Source organism: Pleurodeles waltl, chromosome 3_1, assembly GCF_031143425.1.
Source record: "Pleurodeles waltl isolate 20211129_DDA chromosome 3_1, aPleWal1.hap1.20221129, whole genome shotgun sequence".
In the NCBI taxonomy this organism is placed as follows: domain Eukaryota; kingdom Metazoa; phylum Chordata; class Amphibia; order Caudata; family Salamandridae; genus Pleurodeles; species Pleurodeles waltl.
Window position 1 is genome coordinate 998,914,312 of NC_090440.1, and position 13,123 is coordinate 998,927,434.

Sequence of the window (13,123 nt, forward strand, 5' to 3'; positions counted from 1 at the left end):
AACACCAACACCACCACTGTAATCAGCAATGATGGCAGAATCAAGACTACCTCGGCCAGGTTTCCATAACATTAACTCTACTGGTAGCAAGGAGCCCTTTACAATATATTCTCAGATGAGCATGGATACGCAAGATGATGCAGGATGACATGACCCATTAGATTCACCAACCACTGCCCAGCTAGTCCTCCAAGTAGAGTTAAATGTGCACCCTGAAAATGTAATCACCTTCACCTTCACCTTCATTAAACCTGTGGTGGGAGCCAAGAGACCAAACAGTAGCAATGTAAAGTGAAAATGTTTCCCCTTTTCCTGGAACATTTCTTGTTGTATTTGGTAATTGGTTTATAAAAAATAAGCATTCCAAGTGTATAAAAATACTTCTCTGCTGTACTAGTTTACACTTGTAGTTTTGAACCTCTCCATCTTAAGGAATTTATAAAAAAATCTGAGGTCCAGTAGACGTCTCAAACTTTCCCATTTCATGAGTGTCCAGAACTATCTTAAATGGAGTGGGCTCTTGCCACATTACATTGCCCTCTTTAATGCTATATTCTGCTAAATTAATATTATTTCGTACAAGAAGATATTTGTGTGGAGAGAAGATGGTAGGAGGCGGTGTCGTAAACAAGCGAAGCAAAAATAACTTTTACCGTTTGTAGGAGCAACTGGTCTTAAGTAATATGCTTCTGTTTTCAAAAGAATACCACTGCTCACTCATGCAACTCTGTTGTAACAATATTTCAAAGCAGTTTTGAGGTTGAGGTAGAGAGGAATAGGATATTGTCTGCTGTCTTCTTGTGTCTAAAACCTTGCCTGTGTATGTAATCAGTAATTACATAGATAGAACAGATTTTGTTTGCTGCACTGCTAGTAGAATTTTTATGTGGAACAGTATCAGGCTAAAGAACAAGCAGTAGCTTTGCTTAAATTTCTTTAAGGAGTAATTAGCCTCTTCTCTGAACAACCTTGGCCAATGAAAAGGCATATCCAGCAGCTGAGCATCAACGTCACTAGAGATTTCATTCCACTGAGACATCTTTGGGGTGACTGCGGATAGGATGGATCATTTCAATGGCTTACCTGCATCTATGCTACTCTTTATAGTCTGCCCTGCATCATCTGTATCATCGTTGAGGTTTGCAAAGGGTTTACACTGATCAGGAAGACTCAAAACTACTATCATTAGCATCACCCATTAAGCATGGAATAACCTGTCCATGAGACAAGCAACACTGCAAGCCTTAAAATCTAGGCACCCAATTCAAATACTTTCCAAACAAAATAGTTCAAATGTTTTGACTCCCAAAGTGAGGAGAAGCGGACAGGTATTTTACTGAGGTGCATTAGAGGAGGCCCAGATCACTAGGTCTTCAAAGGTAGGATGTGTTAAGAAAGATGGCTCTGTAAGCATAGGTCTGTGCTTCTTAGCTATATAAAAATAAACAGTTGGGTCAATCTTCCCTCAAGAAGCTCTAGTTGTGGCTGTTATAGCCTCATTAAAAGGCAAAAGTGCTTTGGAACAGTGTCAGGATCTCAGTAAATAGCTGTTTTTCTTTCTCAGTGGGAAAGGTAACATTAGTGTTACAGGAGTCATTGTATTTCAGCTTCTGGTAGCACAGAGATCCGTAGCCACTGGTGCCAAAAGCACAGAATGAACCACAGTGGCTCCTGAAGGCTCACCAAAGGCCTGATGAGTGGAAAAGACAGACAGCTTAGTTTGCAGAGAAGGTCGGATGTTTTCAACCAAAGCTCAATCACTAACAACGCTCAGGTAAGTGTTCAGGATTTACCTCTACTAAGTTGGTACAGGCTCTAGCTGGAAATGGCCATTTCTGTAGGGTAAGCCTCAAACTTTTTGCCTTTCTCCTATTTTTTCTAACCCTCTTTTTGTTGGCTTTAGGACTCTGGGCACTTTAGTACTGCTAATCTGTGCTAAAGTGCATGTGATCTCCTTTAAAACTTGGTCAACTTGTCTTACCTGTTTTGCTAATTTTATTTGCCTGTAAGACCCATGTAAAGTGGTATAACATATACCCAGGGCCTGCAAATTAAATGCTACTAGTGGGCCCCATAGCACAGATTGTGCCACCCATAGAAGTAGTCTTTCAAACTTGTCTCAGGACTGCAATTGTGGTGCCTGCATGCACAGTTTACTGCCACACTGACTTGGCAAGTCAAGCTATTTGCTGAGGCCTAAACTCCCTTTTTACTACACCTAAGTACCCCTAAGGTAGGCCCTGATAGCCCTATGGGTAGGGTGCTGTGTATGTAAAAGGTAGAACATATATTTTTATATGCTTCATGTCCTAGTAGTGACAAACAGCATATTTCGTTTTCACTACTGTAAGTGCTGCTTCACTAATGGGTTTGCATTGGGAATTCGCTTATATATGTCGAAGTGGTAATTTCTGATCTGTAAGGAGCAGCATGGGCATGTTTGGTATGTTTGGAATGGTAACGAGAAATCCTGCTTACTGGTGTAGGTGGATTTTACATTACTATTTTAGAAATGCCACTGTTAGAAAGTATTATGAAACTACAATGCCCACTCTGAAACCCAATCTAACAACATACATAAATCCTAAAGTTTACATGCAGCATAATTACATACCTATTTGGAAAACATCCTTTATTTTGTATATATTGATGTTGAAGAAGATTGTTGCCTCAAGAGAGAGATTGCACTAAGTTGGTCCCCTATTGTTTTAGTCCTGAAGAAGACCCATGTGTGAGCCCGGAATTAGCCCGAGAGTCAGAGGGGGTCGAACGTCGACGATGGTGGTTGAGCCTGGATGTGTTTTCTTTTTTAGAATGAAAGAAGGACTTTAATGGGGATTCAATACTGTTGTAACTACAGTAATGATTCAATGTTGAAAAGGTTTAACCAACAGGCATTTCTTTTAAGTCTCTGTTTTTATTGGATAGGTGTGAGATTTAAACTCCTTCTTTTTCTTCTAATCACAAGCACTTGTTCTTTTGGCACTTTTTCTTGTCCTTCTATTTTGGTGTTTTGATAGGGGATTTGATATGAATTTTTATGTGGATATGTAATATATTTTTGTATATAAAATAAAGGATGTTTTCCAAATAAGTATGTAATTATGCTGCATGTAAACTATACGATTTATGTATGTTGTTAGATTGGGTTCCAGAGTGGGCATTGTAGTTTCATAATAATTTCTACCCAGCCCCTCTTGGGTTTGGCAGAGTTACCCTCTGTGGTTTGTAATATACTGTTAGAAAGTAGGCATTTCTTTATGTTTATAACTCTAGTGCTTTGTAGCCTGACTTCAATCCACATCTTGGGCAGAGCGACAGCACCACTTGATGCATACTTTCCACACAGTCATCATACAGTAAGAGCTGGGTGTGACAGAGGAGGCATCTGCATACTGATAGTCATCCTGGGCTGGGGAAAGGGAGGGTCGGTCACACCTTACATGTAAATAAGCTGTGTCCAGCCCTCACAAAATGGCGTATTACCCTCCATTTTTGTCTAGAGACATGGCTGGGTTGAAAGGGTATTGTGCTTAACTTAACAGTGCTCTTTTGAAGTTACACCCTGAACCAAGGCATTTTTGGAGTATAAGTAAAGGGGTTCTGGCCCCATGATTTTGAGAGCACTTTTGGGACATGGACTGAACTCCTGTGAGAATGACGGCCAGACAAAGTACTTATCTAGACTGCTCTTCTGCTGTTGCCCTGCTTTCTGCTGCTGCTACTAGGAGGAACTGCCATTAGGACCACCTGCACTATGTGCCTGATACTTGCTAGCCCCCTCTGTGCCCCACACCTAGTTTTCTCCGGGTGCTGCCTGGAGGACCACTGCTCCCTCAGAGTTCCTGTGCCTGTGGGATTCTGGGGATGACCACACTTGTCTTTGCAAAAGACACCAATGCGGAGTGCTTTATTCTTCAATTATTGTGTGGAGAGCTGGGTACCTTTCTGCAACTCAGTGTGTGTTGAGCTCTTTATTTGATGCCCCAATTCCAGTGCTGGGTGAGCAATTTTCAACCTTAAAACCCCGCTGCAGCATGTGAAACATACCTCCTTGAGACCACAGGGAGTAATCAGTGGACTACCTCGCGTGTGCCAACAGCCTTGTAGGATTTACATAGGCCCTGCCTCTGTTCTGGGAGCCGTGCTGGAGCATGACTCTCGCTGCAGCCACGCGAGTCCTGTTTTGCAAGCCCAGCCTCCAACTGAGTTGTGAGCACTGCCTGGGGCCGCAGTAAGGAGCGCCGAGGTGGCATGTGTGCCCTGGCCCAAGGAGCCTTCCTATGGCTCCTGACTGCCTACGAAGCACCAGCACAGTCAACGAGTGCCCCATGGTTGAGACCCGCTAAGAGCTCACCAAGCTAGGTATTTGGTTTACTTATCTGACATAGGCAGCTGCATTTAACTACTTCGTGTACGGGAAGACCCAGTGAGGTCTCCCTGCTGAGTTGCAGAGTGTAGGTGCCCCCCCCCACTTGTTGTGACATACCTTGGGGGCCCTGGATCGTCCCAATCATGATACTTTCTTCCACCTTTGAAACTGCCTGAGGTTACTGTAACAAGTCTAATACGAGAGGGGGTGCTCCTGCACCCCATTGTTGCATGCTGCAACTATTTGTGAAGTTTTAACCCTGAAGACCTTAAACATTATGCAGGGGAATATTATCACTTTGGCCTTGTTCTCTGCATATTAACAACTGATGTGCATAATTTGTAAGGTTCTTACTTAGATACCTGTTGACTTGGTCTTCGCCTGTTACCACATCTGTGCTTTACCCTAAGGTGTCTACTAGCAAGGAAACACCCTTCTTGGTAGCACTCCGATACTTATCAGTTGCATATCTGGGGAAGCATATTGCCCTACTTATGTGATTGACAGAGCCCAGAAACTACCATATAACTACCCAGAAACTACCATATAACTTCCAATAAGGGCACATGTACTCCTCTCTACATCACTGCATATAACTTGTAAATCATGTTTTCTGCTTTTATGTCATAACCTGCTGCATTTTTTGCTTTGATGTTAGGATGTACGCCATTTCAATTCTTGCCTTGTCAGGATAATGCATACTGATTCCGGATTTGCATAGGATGCACAGTATTTCTGAATACTGTCTTTTTGATCTAGGTGTTATGTACAATATATGAGATTTTTATACAATCCTATGTGGAGACTCCTTGGTGGTGTATTTATTGTGTCAGTGGTGTGAGTGTGTTGCGCTAACACTTTACACATAACCTCTGGAGATAAGCCTGACTGCTCTTTGCCAAGCAACCAGGGGTTAAGCACAGGTTATCTTTGGTGTCTAACTTACTCACCCTGATTAGAGTGGTGGGTTCTGCCTGGCTAAGGTGCCTATCTTAGACAAGCAGAAACCCCATTTCTAACAGCTCTTATGAGAAATCTCCCTGCACATCCTACACTTCCTGTGCCCATTATAAGAGGACAAAGGCAACTGTTTATATTGCTTGCGCTTTTGTGTACGGCTTCTAGTCAGGAGATTAGTGATCTGTATCAGCGTCTAATACCTCGTTTTTGACCCCAAATCGTTGCATCTACCATATACACTTTTGCCTCCCCTTCTTTATGCATGTACATCGTTAGTGCCTACGTTATGAGAAAAGGTCCAGATCCAGTCTGGCGCCTGGGGAAAAGTTCAGGTAAGAAAAAGTATTCATTAGAAAAAGAAGTCCATGCATCATCAGAAGCATAAATTCATGCATGATTAAAACTTAAATTCATGTACTATATTATTTCAACCCGCAAGATATGTTAGCAATACATATTATTTGTGGTTATAGATATTATTTATTTATTTCTCCTAAGTTAGAGGGTGCTATTTTTCAATGAGGCCAGCAGCTTCTTGCATCAAATAATTTAATGAAATCTTCCATATCATATTAATCAATCATTGTCCATTTGTCTCATAGTCAAACATATCCTAATTTTTAAGGAAATGTATCTGTCAATTATGAAAAACATATTCAGAAAATGTTTTCTTACAATTATAAAGAATCCTCAGTTTTTACCTCTAAAATTTGCTGTGCTCGAAGTTCTTTTTCTACTCTTATTTGCTGAATTCTTTTGATTTTTTCCTGACAAAACAAACAAGAATACAATTTTAAAAACTGAATTTAATTTGATAAAAAACACTCTATGAGATTAACAGAACTTGCAATACTGAGCTGTTTTTCTTTATTCACAGGTTCCTTTATTCATAAATACATACAGGCCATCATCGAGACTAAGTGAGGGAAAGCAATTTACTTACATGGTTTGCAAGATTTCTTGAGGGCCATCTTCATTAGATTAGCTAACAATGAATATCTCTACCTTTGTGTGGGATACGGGGATACCCTTTGAATGACCAGCAAAACTCACTCCAGTTATTAAAAAAGCTTATCTTAAGACAGTATTTTATTTTAGTTGCTTATCTTTTACTAAATAATAGACACTTAAATATCAAAACTCACTGGAAATTTAACATTGCTGACCACACCTCTTTTTCTTTTACCCATTTTAAGAGACATCAACAAAAAATTATTCTGTTCCAATGGATATGCAGTTTTTACAGAGGAAAACCACTGTCACTTTAAAGCAACAAGAGGCTCCAAGTCCCTTGAATGTGGCACAGAGGGAGCTGGACCATCAGTTTATTAAGACACTCTTTGAAGCAGGTCATATCTTTATCTAACAGATCTGCCTCCATTTTGTTTACTACTTGGAAGAAGAGAAGGTGGCTCATGGAATTAATAAAAAAGGGTCTTATGGGAAAACTGGTGTTATTTGTAAGTAACATTTCTTCTCCGTCATAGAAGGTTCATTCAAATTCATGAACACTTAATAGAATAACAAGCAGGTCCCTTGCCACTGTAGCGGTGAGGGCCATAAGCAATGGAAACATGCGAAAGAGACCAAAATTATACAACACTTAAAGGAAAATGTTACCTACCCAGTAAGCATGTGTTTGTGGCATGCAGAGATGTAGATTCACATGCTCTGCATAGTTCCTCCATCTAGTGTTGGGTCCAGAAGGTTGCAAGTTGTATTTGTTTGAAAAGACTTTCGGGTCACGAGGTATAGTGACTCCTCCTCTTGCTAGCATTGTGCATGGTCCTGGACTCAGTCTTCAGATTATTTTCCCACAGGGGGTGATGTATGGAGTGTAATGTAAAGATAAGCAAATGCAATGACAATTCCTAATAACCTATATGAAAATACTGTAACAGCCACAGGTGCCTGGGGAGGCGGGTGGGCGCATGTTAATCCAAGCACTACATGCCACAAACAGATGCTTACTGGGTAAGTACAATTTTTCGTTTGATGGCTTGTGTGTCTGTAGATACACATGCTTGCATAGACTTTAAAGCAGTCCCTCCCAAAAAGCGGTATCCAACCTGTGGCCGGTAGAGAGCTTTGAAAAGGAGTATGCAGCACTTCCTGACCTACATTTGCTTGTTGACGTGCAAAAACATGCACACAATAGTGGTTAGTGAATGTGTGTGGTGTCGACCATGTAGCTTCCTTACAAATGTTGGCTATAGATATGTTCCCTAAAAATGTCACCCTTCTTACGTGTTGAATGTGCTCTAGTGGTTATAGATAGCAGCCTTTTAGCTTCTGCATAACAAGTTTGGATGCATTTAACAATGGTTTTGAAAAAGCAACAACAAGTTGTTTTGTGTTTCTGAATATATTAGTTCTATCAATATAGAACATAAGCCCTCTTTTCACATCTAACGTGAGCAAGGCACTTTCGGCAACTAATTGAGGTTGTGGAGGAAAAAACAGCAACTCAATAGTTTGACTGAAATGGAACTGAGATGCTAACTTTGGTAGAAATTTTGGATTAGTGTGAAGAACCACTTTTTCTTTCTGTACTTGGAAAAATGGTTCTTGTAATGTTAATGCCTGGAGCTCACTTACACATCTCAAGGAAGTGATTGCAATCAAGAAGGCTACCTTCCACGAATGAAATTGCAGCAGGCATAAATCTAGTGGTTCAAAAGATAATCCCCTTAGTCTAGTAAGTACTGTATTAAGATTCCACAAAGGTACTGGAGGTAATCTTGGCGGTATCACTCTCTTTAATCCTTCCATAAAGTCCTTTGTGACAGGGATTTGAAAAAGAGAAGAATGCTGTCTGTTTTGAAGATAGGGAGCTATGGCTGTGAAATGTAATCTTATAGAGGTATATGCTATATTTGTTTTTTGCAAATGTGGAAGATAAAACATTATCTTGTACCAATACTTGGAAAGGATCCCAGTTTTTAGAAATTGCAACAGGAAACAAAGTGTATCCACTTGGATGCATAACGTGCTTTAGTGTTTTTTTTTCTCATGTTTCTCTAAGAATGCCCATACATTCTTGAGGTATATTTAAATACCCGAATTCTAAGACTTCAGTAGCCAAATTGCAGTATTCAACTCCTTAGGATCTGGGTGTCTGATCTGACCCTGGTTCTGAGTCAGACGGTCCGGGGGGAGGGGAAGCTTCTTGTGAGGTACTACTGATTGGTCTAGTAGAGTAGTGAATCATGGTTGTCTTGCCCATGTGGGTGCCACTAGATTTAGTGTGAGAAAAGTTTGCCTTAGCTTCTGAACACTTACAGTAGAAGAGAGAGAGGAAGAAAAGCTTACGCAAATATCCCTGACCAGCTGATCCATGGGGCATTGCACTTGGATTGAGGGTGTGGGAACCTGGAAGCGAAGTTTTGGCATTTTGTGTTTTCATTTGTTGCGAATAGATCTATGTCTGAAAATCCTCACTGTTGGAAGAATGGTTGAAGAACTCTGGGATGGAGTTCACACTCATGGACTTTTTGCCGCATCCTCCTGAGGAGGTCGGAAAAATTGTTTTGTGATCCTGGGAGGTGTTCTGCTAACAGGGAAATATTGTGGCAATTAGCCCAGTGCCAAATTGTCTGTGCAAGGCAAAACAACTGTAGTGTCCCCCCAGCCCCTCCCGTTTCTGCAGATAAATCATGGTTGTCATGTTGTCTCTGCGGAAAAGGATTACTTTGTTGATGAGCTGCATCACAAATATCTTGAGTGCCAGATAAACAGCTAGCAACTCTAGCGAGTTGATGTGCAAGAGTCAGTGAGCATGATCCAAAAGACCCTGTATTGTGAGGTCTTGGACGGAGCGTCCATTGTCAGAATGACCTATGGAACAGAGCCCAGAAAGGGTCATCCTTTCAAGAGGTTGTTTTTGTTCCACCACTACAGAGAGCAAAAGTTGCGGCTGTCTACCAAGATAAGATCCTGTAAATGACCCTGTGCCTGAGACCATTGGCGTGATAGACATCCCTGCAACAGGCGCATGTGAAAACATGAATGTTGCACTATTGCAATGCAAGGAGCCATCATTCTCAAAAGTCTCATGATTGATTTTACTGTGACTGGTGCGAAACTGAAGGAGTTGTGTTTGGAAGTTGTTCTTTTTCTGTATTTGGGTAAACTACATCTAACTGAGATTTGATTATGGCCCCAAGGTAAGGCTGTACTTGAAGTGGGGTGAGATGCAACTTTTGTAAATTGATTGTGAAAGCCTATTGTGGCTTGAATGTGGTTTAGACATGGTTTGAGAGAGCTGGCTTTGATGAGCCAGTCATCTAGGTATGGGTACACAGGTCTGCGCAGGTGAGCTGCTACCACCGCTAGCACTCTTGGTGCTGTGGTCCTCCAAAAGGGAGCACCTTGAACTGTTAAAGTTTTGTCCTTCTATGACAAACTTGAGATACCTGCAGTGTGCTGGGTATATGGGAATATTAAAATAGGTGTCTGAAATCTACTGCTGATAGAAAGTCACCCTGTTGTAGCAAGGGGAGCACATCCTGGAGATTGACCATATGAAAATGTTCTGATGTAATGTAATGTAATGGTTTAGAGGACTGAGATCTAGGATGGGTCTTAGAAAGCCATCTTTCTTGGGTATGAGAAAAAAAGGGAATACAATCATGTTCCTTGATGTTGAACAGGAGCTGGTTGTATTGCTCCTTTTGTTAGTAAAGCCTGTACCTCCTGTTTGAGAGTGAAGAAATCCTGTGAAAGTGTGCAACTGCGAAGTGGAATGTTTGGAGGTGTGGAACTGAGCTCCAGACAGTAACCATGTTGGATAATATCCAACACCCATTGATCTGTTTAATTTGTTGACAATTTTGGAGAAATAACTGAAGGTGCCCTCCTACAGGTGTTTCTTAGTCAGAGGGAAGCTTGAGTAAGTCACTGCTTAGGGACAGTGGTGGAGGATCAAGGTGAGGGTCTTTTTCCTCTACCCCTGAAGTTGTTTCCCCTATATGAACATCTGTAAAAACCTCTCTGTGAGGATGTTTGTGGCTGGTCCTTGTTGTATGATGAAGGTGTTCCACGTGTGCAAGATTTAGAGGCTGTATAGTGGCTTACAGAAAGCAGGAAGTTGGTGTACTCCCATGGATTTTGCCACCTCGCTGTCCTCCTTCATCTTTTCTAATACCTGATCTACTTGCAAACCGAAAAGATTCTCTTTTTCAAATGGTACATTTAATTTTTTTTGTTGTACCTCGTGTTTGAACCCAGAAATACGTAGCCATGCATGCTGGTGTAAAAGAACACTGGTATTAATACCTCTGGCTGCATTATCAGCTGAGTCCAATCCACAGCGTTGGAGGTTAATCGTCCCACGCTAAAAAAATCTTGCCCTCTTTTCCTATGCTCCTCTGGGAGATATTGAAGCAAATGTTCCATTTTGTCCCAGTGGGCATGATCGTATCTTGCCAGAAGTCCCTGCATACTGGCAAAATGCCAGTGATTTGCCGCCTGAGCAGCCACACACTTGCCTGAAGTGTCAATGAGTTTACTCTCCTTACCAGGAGTTGGAGTATCTGAAGCAGCTTGGAAATTGTTGCATTTGATACGACTAAGGCATCTGTTATATATATGTATATTTTTAGGGTCCGAGGGAGAAGCCCAGTAATAATAATACAGGCTCTAACCGGGTACTGAAATATATATTGTGAGCATGTCTTAATGTGCCCTTAAGCCTGGGGAGGTGGGGAGGTATTGTGTGGGCTCGTGAGGCAGTTAGCGTCTCAAAAAAAAAAAAATCAACTTCAATAGGCTCCTTATGTAGGGGTACCTGGTGAAATGTAGCTGCCATTCCCACTAGTTCTTCAAAAGTAGTGGTGTCATCAGGTAGTGGTCTAGCTGGTTAAGTCTTTATGTAGGATCAGTGTATGCGTCTACATCATACTGAGACCAAGTATCTGTGTCTGTCTGAAAATGTGCTGTCATCCCCTGTGTCTTGATTGTCCTGGAAGGAATGAGGTGAGCCTTGCAGAGAAATATCTAAAGGGTCTTACAGGAGGATGCAGGCAAGAATTAGTTTAGGAACGTGGTGGATTGACTAGTGGAAGAGATGTAGGCAGAGGTAGTTGAAGCTCTTCCAAGTCCTTTCCATTCTCCTGTATTTAGTTGGAGGTATAGGTGTTTCTAAGGCCTCATCAAAAGTGAACTGTCACTTGGAGGGATTAGAACAACAGTTTTAACCGGAACTTTCCCAGTTTGTGGCTGGATACGAAGCTGCGACTGCTTAACCTGGAGCTGTTTCATTTTGGAATAATTGGCTCTGTTGTTCTTTCCAGCTCTGAAAGTTTGGGTTCAAGTCAATCTTTTCAATGCCAGAACAGTGGGCGCCAAGGAGGATGTTGAGGGTTTCGTCGTCAAGCCCGCTGATGTTCGGCTTGGGATGGACGCTATTGTCTTACATTTAGGTTTTGGTGCTGAGCCTGAGGGCGGGGCATCCAAAACAGTCTTTCGATGTCTGCCTTGCCCCAAAGGCAGCGGCGGCTCTTTCACTGTGGCTTCCACACTGGTGATTTTTTTGTGCAGAGCAGGGAGCTGTTTACTCACTGTTTATTGACCTGGAAGGATTTCCATTTTGAGAGACATTTTGGCATCCAAGTTTGAGTCCTGAATGGAAACTGCCTCCTCTTCAGCAGCGTCAGCCTCCTGGATGCCCTGCTCCCACTCTGTGTCCGACAAGGTGTCTTGGATACTGAAGATGCCAGGCGTATGCTCCCCTTCTTGCCTCTTCATTTCTCTGCGACTGGCTTTTCTGTCCTGCAGTGTCTTCTTCGACCAGAACGACTGGCAAGTCTCACAGACTTCTCTATGTTCTGGCGACAAGCAGAGGTTACAGACCTGATGTTGATCGGTCCGAGGGAATTTGGAGTCTCACTTTGGACAAAAACTGAAAGGCGTCGATTCCATCAGGCTTTCATTCGCTGAGATGCAAGATGGAGAAAATGGCCACCCAAAGGATGCAGCCCTGACGGCCTCGAACAGAAGAGTTCAACACAACAAAGATTCTTCTGTCCGAAAACACAAAGGGATAAAGAGAAATGCGATCGATAACAATACCGACAGATGGGGGTATGTAAATCTGCATGAAGAATTGTTTGAATACGATTCTGAGGAAGTCTCACTGGAGGAAGGTGAGATTGTGGATGAGGTGAATATGGACAGAGCAGGGGTACGGAATGTCAGTTCAGGGCTACTTGGGGAGGAATTTAAATGTTGGTAGGAGTCTTGGTGTTGTGCAGTTCACCGACAATAGGAGGAGGAAGGAGCAGGATACACAAACGCAGCAGACGGTGTGGACTACTGGTACGCAGCAGACAGAAGCAGGAAGGACACAAAGTGAACTGAGTTTCTTCAGAACTGGTAGGCAGGCACAGGTGGTGGGGGAGGGTATGTCTGATAGTAAGAAGGGAAGGGGCAAAAAGTGATATAATTGGTTTCTGTAGCGAGGGCTTGGGGTGTGGGGTACAGTCGTCCTAAAGTTTTGGCAAGTTCGGATACAGGTAAGAGGGTGAACGGAAGCAAACCCAAACAGGGCAAGGAAGGCGCATTGAAGGTGGATGATCTCAGGGACACAAGTGGGGTAAATGAGGACAAAGAGGACAGTCAGGTAGGCGATGCAGGGGAAAATGTTGAGGACAACTAAAAGGAAAGTGCTCGGGGAAGTGTAAAAGAAAATAAGAAATTGCCATAAATGGGCATATCGATGTTGCTGGGGACACATTTGCCAAAGGCATTGAAAGAGAAAATATGGAAGAGGGAATTTGTGGATGTTTTCAA

General features: G+C 42.3%; 1 protein-coding gene across 13 annotated transcripts in view; it reads right to left on the reverse strand.

The window, feature by feature from the left end:
- BAZ2B (bromodomain adjacent to zinc finger domain 2B) overlaps positions 1–13,123 on the reverse strand; it is a 1,256,112-nt gene that overhangs the window by 469,269 nt on the left and 773,720 nt on the right. For all 13 annotated transcript variants that reach the window (XM_069224189.1, XM_069224194.1, XM_069224193.1 and 10 more), the window contains one exon: positions 6,034–6,099. In XM_069224189.1, coding sequence (XP_069080290.1) covers positions 6,034–6,099 — 66 coding nt within the window. The remainder of the gene's footprint in view (positions 1–6,033; positions 6,100–13,123) is intronic.